Source organism: Muntiacus reevesi, chromosome 10 (assembly GCF_963930625.1).
Source record: "Muntiacus reevesi chromosome 10, mMunRee1.1, whole genome shotgun sequence".
NCBI lineage: Eukaryota > Metazoa > Chordata > Mammalia > Artiodactyla > Cervidae > Muntiacus > Muntiacus reevesi.
Window position 1 is genome coordinate 83,171,284 of NC_089258.1, and position 8,096 is coordinate 83,179,379.

The 8,096-nt window shown below is 44.5% G+C and overlaps 1 protein-coding gene across 1 annotated transcript; it reads left to right on the forward strand.

The window, feature by feature from the left end:
* The first annotated feature begins 2,175 nt into the window (after window positions 1-2,175).
* Window positions 2,176-4,408, forward strand: LOC136176394 (splicing factor 3A subunit 2-like). Its single transcript, XM_065946543.1, has 2 exons — window positions 2,176-2,212; window positions 3,594-4,408. The coding sequence occupies exons 1-2, from the start codon at window positions 2,176-2,178 to the stop codon at window positions 4,406-4,408; spliced, it is 852 nt and encodes a 283-aa protein (XP_065802615.1).
* The last annotated feature ends 3,688 nt before the right edge of the window (window positions 4,409-8,096 follow it).

Consider the following 8,096-nt stretch of genomic DNA (forward strand, 5'->3'; position numbering starts at 1 on the left):
TGTACTTGACCTTTATCACCTGTCTCGTCCCCTGAGAAAGGCAGAAATCTTTGTTTTCTTCCCGGTACCCCCAAATGCACCTGGCACAAAGCCGGCATCTCATAGATACGCGTTGGATAAATGGGGATGGCAATGACCTGAAGACATTTGAACTGAGTTTTGAATAAGAGGCCTTTTCCAAAAAGATCAGTGGAAGAAAGATCATTTCATGTATACTTTTGAAAAAAAGATTTTATATGAAAGCTCTTCCAAGCTCTTTCCAAACATGACTTCATTGAATCCTCTAAAAACCCTGTGATTATGTGCAGCTAATATCCCTATTATACAGATGAGGAAATTTAATAACTCACCCAAAGTCACACTGTTAATATTTAAATAGAGAGCCAGGCAACATGGGACCGGAGTCTGTGTGCTTAACCTCTATGCTTTGCTGCCTTTCAAGGCATAGCCAGTGCAAATACCCTGAGGCTCAAAAAACACGTGGAGCTTTCAGAGCAGTGAAGAAGCCCAGTGTGGGTGGTGTTTATCTAGGCATGAGCAACATGATATGAGTTGAGTCCAGAGATTAGACAAACATGATGGCATAGCCAGCCTTACAGACTGAGGTAAGGAGTGAGGAAGAGATTGTTCTGATTGCTGGAGGTTTTTTAACAAGGGCAGTGATATGATTTGATTTAGGTTTAAAAATAATTTGCTCTGGATACGGACTGGAGAAAGGACTTGTGACGGTGAAGAAGGAGGTAATGAAAAAGCAATTATCATGAACAATTCTGTTAGTTCTGTTTCTCCTAGATGTATTTTTTTAAAGTTATATTAATTTAGAAATACCTCCTTGAATCTGTTTGATTCTTAGTTCTGTCAGCTCATGGAATATCCTTGCATTTTTATATGTTGTGTCATTCGTTGCATAGTGAGCTTTATGAAAATTGCAGATGATGCACATTAGAACTGTAAAAAAATTTATTGAAATTTATTGATTTACAATGTTGAGTTAGCTGCAGGTGTATAGCAAAGTGATTCAGTTGTACGTATACATATATTCACTCTGTTTTAGATTCTTTTCTTATGTAGGTTATCCCTGTGCTACACTGTAGGTCCTTGTTGGTTATCTGTTTTATATATAATAGTGTGTGTATGTTCATCCCAAGCTCCTGACTTATCCTTACCCACCACGCTTCCCTTTCAGTAACCATAAGTGTGTTTTTGATATCATAAGTCTGTTTCTGCTTTGTAGATAAGTTCATCTGCATCATTTTAAAATTAGATCCCATGTATGAGAGATGCCATATGACGTCTGTCTTTGTCTGTTTGACTTTCTTCCTTAGTATGATCATCTCTAGGTCCGTCCATGTTGCCCCAAATGGCGCGATTTCGTTCTTTTTCGCGGCTGAGTAGTATTCCGCTGTGTATATGGGCCACATCTTCTTCATCCCTTCCTGTTGGTGGTCATTTAGGTTGCTCTCTGGCTATTGTAAATGGTGGTGCTCTGAGCACTGGGGTGCCTGCATCCTTCCAGATTGGGGTTTTCTCTGGATGCATGCTCAGGAGTGGATTTGCTGGGTCAGGTGGTGGTTTTATTTTTAGTTTTCTGAGGAAACGTCATCCTGTTCTCCACAGTGGCTGTTCAGTCTGCGTTCCCACCAAGAGTGAAGGGGGGTTCCTCTTTCTCCACACCTTCTCCAGCATCTACTGCGTGTAACGTTTTGGTGACGGCCACCATGGCCTGTGTGAGGTGATACCTCGCTGCGGTGTTCATTTGTATTTCTCTGGTAACTAGTGATGTCGAGCTTCTTTTCTTGTGATGTTTGGTCACCTGTAGAAACATCAGAACTTTTGAGACGACAGAACGGCATCACGAGCACCGATGTCAAACAGCAACCAATACATAACACGCCGGCTCACTTTCAGACTGCAGCCTTTGTTTAAATCAGATTCACTGAGGCGTAATGTGCCTGCTGTAAACGTTACCCGGGTTCAGTGAGCAGTTCCTTGAGTTTTAGTCCATTTGCTGAGTAGTGCAACTGTTGTCACCCTCCCGTTTTAGAACTTTCCGTCACAAACTTCATGTCCACTGGACTCACTCGTCTTTCTCACCATCCTTCCTCGAGAGCCGTGAATTTACTCTGTGCCTGTAAATGTTTTTATTCTCATGTGTAGCTTCTTTCACTTACGGTAATGTTTTTGAGGCCCATCGATGCTTTGGTGAGTATCGGTACCTCATTGCTCTTTATTAGTGAATAGTATTCCACTGCATGAGTACACTTCATTTTGTTTGTTTTTCATCAGTTGACAGATAAATGGGTTATTTCCGCTTTTGCCTGTTATAAATAAAGCTGCTTAAGACATTACCTTATACATCTTCGTGTAGACATGTCTTCATTTCTCATGGGTAGAAATTTTTTTTGAGGAGCAGAATTTCTGGGTCTTTTGGAAAATCTTCGTTTAAATTAATTTTCAAAGTCTTAAATAAAACTAGAATAGCCTGCACCATGAATTTATTTTGATAAGTTGTCCCCTCCAAATAACTTTGATCATTTTTTATTAAATGTTAATTTGTAAAGCTAGCTCTTGTTATGTACTTGACATTTTAACTTAATAAGGAATGTCTTTGCATTTCATATTGTTTCAAACATTGAGAAATAATTTCTCCATGCTCATAGGTTTTTTTCTTGGTACTCAATTTGTGATTTGATTAAAAATGTCTTTAAAAACAAGATGTTCTCTAAATCATTGTTTTAGGCCACGTACCATATGGAGTTATTTCTGCCTTTAAAATACTCTTCTGTGGAGAAAGAGGCTTGAAAACCACAGAGTGAATATCTGTCTTCTTTGTTATTTTAGCTGCTGACATTTTAAATTGAATTTAGCAGTGGCCTTATATTTTTAAAGTTAATGAAGTGGATTTCATGTTCAGTTAACAGTAATTTAAGATGACAATTAAATTATTAGTGAAGCTAATTATTAAGTGGAAAACTCACATAATACCCAAGCTAATGATGAAATAAAATCTTAGTTCCAAGAGCTGTGCAGACCGTGAGCTGGATGGGGTGCAGATTTTTTAACAAAGCACAGTGGGAAGGTTGACAGGTGACAGTGCCAGGTAAGGTATTGTTTCCAGCAGGCCGAGGTTTAATGTTTAGGTTCATGTCTGGATCTGTTTTATTTATCTAAGTCACAAAGGGTGTAAGACACTGTTTCACAACGTCTTAAGCAACGTCTCTAAATATAAATACATCCACTCTGCTTATCCCATTTGTCTCAAACTCACAGGACAAGCGCAGTAGTTGCCGTGCTTATAATAAACACGAAATAAGAAAAGCGCCGCTAGGAACTCTCCCCGCGCCTTTGTCTCGGTAAAGCACGGGCATGCATTTCCCTGAGGGGTGTGCGTGCAGCGGGACTGCTGGGTCGTGAGCAAGCCAGCCTCATAGATGGGGCCAAGCCATTTCCCCAAGTGGTGAAACCTCTTTCTTTTGTAAATAATTTTACTGGAGTGTGGTCGCTTTACGACAGCGTGTTAGTTCCAGCTGACGGCGGAGTGAGTCAGCCCTGTGGGTACACGGCCCGTCTTTGAGGAGCTCTCTTCCCCCCAGGTCGCCGCAGGGCCTGGGGTCGAGCCCCGCGCCGCCCCGCAGGCCCCCGGGGTCACCCGTTGCACACGCGGCGTCAGCGCCGGCGTGTCCGTCCCTGCCCCCGCGTGTCCGTCCCAGGCCCCGCGTGTCCGTCCCGGGCCCCCGGCGTGTCCTTCCCAGGCCCCCGCGTCTCCGTCCCAGGCCCCCGCGTGTCCGTCCCAGGCCCCCGCGTCTCCGTCCCAGGCCCCCGCGTGTCCGTCCCTGCCCCCGGCGTGTCCGTCCCTGCCCCCGCGTGTCCGTCCCAGGCCCCGCGTGTCCGTCCCTGCCCCCGCGTGTCCGTCCCAGGCCCCGCGTGTCCGTCCCGGGCCCCCGGCGTGTCCTTCCCAGGCCCCCGCGTCTCCGTCCCAGGCCCCCGCGTGTCCGTCCCAGGCCCCCGCGTCTCCGTCCCAGGCCCCCGCGTGTCCGTCCCTGCCCCCGGCGTGTCCGTCCCTGCCCCCGCGTGTCCGTCCCAGGCCCCGCGTGTCCGTCCCAGGCCCCGCGTGTCCGTCCCAGGCCCCGCGTGTCCGTCCCTGCCCCCCGCGTGTCCGTCCCTGCCCCCCGCGTGTCTGTCCCAGGCCCCCGCGTGTCCGTCCCTGCCCCCGCGAGTCCGTCCCAGGCCCCGCGTGTCCATCCCAGGCCCCGGCGTGTCTGTCCCAGGCCCCCGCGTGTCCGTCCCTGCCCCCGCGTGTCCGTCCCAGGCCCCACGTCTCCGTCCCAGGCCCCGCGTGTCCGTCCCAGGCCCCGGCGCGCCCCGCCCTGCCCCCGCGGTGCCCACAGGCTGCCCCTCTGCGTCTTAGCACCTTGGGCCCCGAGTGTGAGCGTGTCTGACGCCCCGTCTGGTTTGAATCGGGAGAGCTGGAAACAGGGCAGCTTCATCCACAGGGAAGGCGCGACTAAGACGTGGCTCGCCGTCTCCAATGAGACAGCGAATGGCGATGAAAATGAGCTGTGGCTTCAGTTCAGTCTGCTGGACTCGCAAAGCGTGATGCTCAACAAATAAAGCAAGACATGAACTGAAGCATACTGAAAGACCCCTATTTTTGTAACATTCAAAGACTACGTTACGCGGTGGTGTCGGAAGTCAGGACGTGGCTGATCTCGGGGAAGAGAGGGCCTTGAGGTGGGAAAGGGCGGGAGAAGAGTCTCTGGGTGCCCGCGGCCGGCGCTTCTGGACCCGGATTTCTTCCCCTTGTGACATCTCTTTGAGCTCCGTGCTTAACGATCTACACGCCTTTGTGTGCATATCTTAAATAAACCAAACAAAAAGTAAAAGGCAAGTAGGTAGTCAATGTAGAAAAACATTACTTTTCATCTTCTTTTGATTTTAATTATAATATTGATTTGCACTGAAGCAGAATCCTTAAAGCAAAATGTATCACAAAACTCTTTTGCATGAATAAAATTCTTTGATATAGGCTCTGAATCTGTCATTCATGTATTTTGAAATAAGTTGAACTGTTTCCTCATATAATTCTTTTATAAATTTCCAAAAATAACTAGGACTTTTTTTTTGAGTGCTTTGTAAGTTAATTTGTAAGGTATTGATATCTTCATGGATTTTTTTCAACTAGGTTTATCTATGATGCTTGTCTATTTGCTCTTGTGCTGCTTAGTATTAGCCGTTTTTCTTTTAAAAACTCAATTATAATCACATCATTAAAATACAAATATGTTCTTATTGTTAAAATTTTAAATATTATAAATAAGTCTATAATCTCAAATTCAGATGTATCTTTTTCTCTTCCACAGGACTGTCCATAGTTATCAGTCTCCAAATAACTAGGTATCTAAATTTTCTTAAGTATCAATATATATGTAAATATACCCAGAGAACACATATGGTATCATGTCATCATTTTTTTGTCTACATGAACTGCACCAGGTAATCCTCATTTGTGTGTATTTTACTTTTTATTTTTGCCTCCCAACAATATGCTTTAGAGCTCTTTTCATGAAAGAAGATTAAAATTCCCTCATTCTTTTAATTTTCTGATTACTATTAATAGAATGGATATGCAATGGATTATTTATTCATCCTATTAATGAACATATTCAGTTCAGTTCAGTTCAGTCGCTCAGTCATGTCTGACTCTTTGCGACCCCATGAATCGCAGCACACCAGGCCTCCCGGAGTTTACTCAAACTCATGCCCATTGAGTTGGTGATGCCATCCAGCCATCTCATCCTCTGTCGTCCCCTTTTCCTCCTGCCCCCAATCCCTCCCAGCATCAGGGTCTTTTCCAATGAGTCAACTCTTCACATGAGGTGGTCAAAGTACTGGAGTTTCAGCTTCAGCATCAGTCCTTGCAATGAACTCCCAGGATTGATCTCCTTTAGGATGGACTGGTTGGATCTCCTTGCAGTCCAAGGGACTCTCAAGAGTCTTCTCCAATACCACAGTTCAAAAGCATCAATTCTTCGGCGCTCAGCTTTCACACAGTCCAACTCTCACATCCATACATGACCAGTGGAAAAACCATAGCCTTGACTAGATGGACCTTTGTTGACAAAGTAATGTCTCTGCTTTTTAATATGCTGTCTAGGTTGGTCATAACTTTCCTTCCAAGGAGTAAGCGTCTTTTAATTTCATGGCTGCAATCACCATCTGCAGTGATTTTGAAGCCCCAAAAAATAAAGTCTGACACTGTTTACACTGTCTCTGCATCTATTTCCCATGAAGCAATGCGACCAGATGCCATGATCTTAGTTTTCTGAATGTTGAATTTTAAGCCAACTTTTTCACTCTCCTCTTTCACTTTCATCAAGAGGCTTTTTAGTTCCTCTTCACTTTCTGCCATAAGGGTGGTGTCATCTGCATATCTGAGGTTACTGATATTTCTCCTGGCAATCTTGATTCCAGCTTGTGCTTCTTCCAGCCCAGCATTTCTCATGATGTACTCTGCATGTAAGTTAAATAAGCAGGGTGACAATATACAGCCTTGACGTACTCCTTTTCCTATTTGGAACCAGTCTGTTGTTTCATGTCCAGTTCTAACTGTTGCTTCCTGACCTGCATGCAAATTTCTCAAGAGGCAGGTCAGGTGGTCTGGTATTCCCATCTCTTTCAGAATTTTCCACAGTTTATTGTGATCCACAGTCAAAGGCTTTGGCATAGTCAATAAAGCAGAAATAGATGTTTTTCTGGAACTCTTTTGCTTTTTTGATGATCCAGCGGATGTTGGCAATTTGATCTCTGGTTCCTCTGCCTTCTCTAAAACCAGCTTGAACATCTGGAAGTTCACGGTTCACGTATTGCTGAAGCCTGGCTTGCAGAATTTTGAGCGTTACTTTACTAGTGTGTGAGATGAGTGCAATTGTGCGGTAGTTTGAGCATTTTTTGGCATTGCCTTTCTTAGGGATTGGAATGAAAACTGATCTTTTCCAGTCCTGTGGCCACTGCTGAGTTTTCCAAATTTGCTGGCATACTGAGTGCAGCACTTGTAGACTGTTTCAATTTTTATGATTACAAACAGTGGTGAACCATAGCTATACACATCTCTTTACGCATGCTTGCAAATCTTTCTCTAAAGTAGACTTTGAGAGTTAGAATTGGTCAAATATTATGCACATATGAAATTTTGGTTAATACTGCCTGAATTCTTCCCTACAAATATTTTTCCAATTGGCATGCCTTCTAAGAATATTTTAAAAATATTCATTTCTGTCCTCTCATCAAAATCTCATATATTAAATACCATGGGGAATGGTAAAAATGAATGATTACTGTGCTCCTAGAATTTGTAATTGAATGTGATTAAGTATATAAATATTTGTAATATAAGGCAATGCGAATAATGCCTTAAAGTCAGCTGAATTTGTGGAAATTGTAGTTTGTGGTGCTGGGTAACAAGCAGAGAGGATACCTTACCTCTGGAATGCCTTAGTGAATACTTCCCAGCCAAAAGGGCTGACTCAGAAACCCAATTTATTGGCTTGCTGAGTGATTCAATTTTCAGGAATAGACTCACAGTAACCAAACTTATGGAAAAACAGAAATACCAGAGTCCAGACCTGCTCTCCAGCTCTCTTCTGTCCGTGGACACCCCACACGCAAAGCCAAATTATCATTTGAATGCCAGGTAGTCCGGTTTTTAAGAAAGTATATCCACATAGCAGACTATTTGGCATGTGGCATCTGTGAAACTTCTCATCGTGGAAACCTGATTTATATTCTTGATCAATGAACATGGACTGAGGAAGAGGGGAAAGAGTGGGTGAGTTACAGGAATCGCCACCTCCACAACCCGGGGCGCACCTGCCTCGGCTCTGCAGATGGCTCCTTGGCAGAGACACCCTCCCCCCGGGTACCGCTGGGCTGAGTCCAGCCGGCGTTCGCCTCGAGCCTTCTCTCTCCTTCCGGACTCTCAAGCATGGACAGTTCTCCTTCTGATGGGTACACACTACAATCGAGTGTTATTCTCTGGAAGCAACCCATGCTATTTAATTCTAATGATAAAATCAATAATTATAGTCAGAGATGCTTAT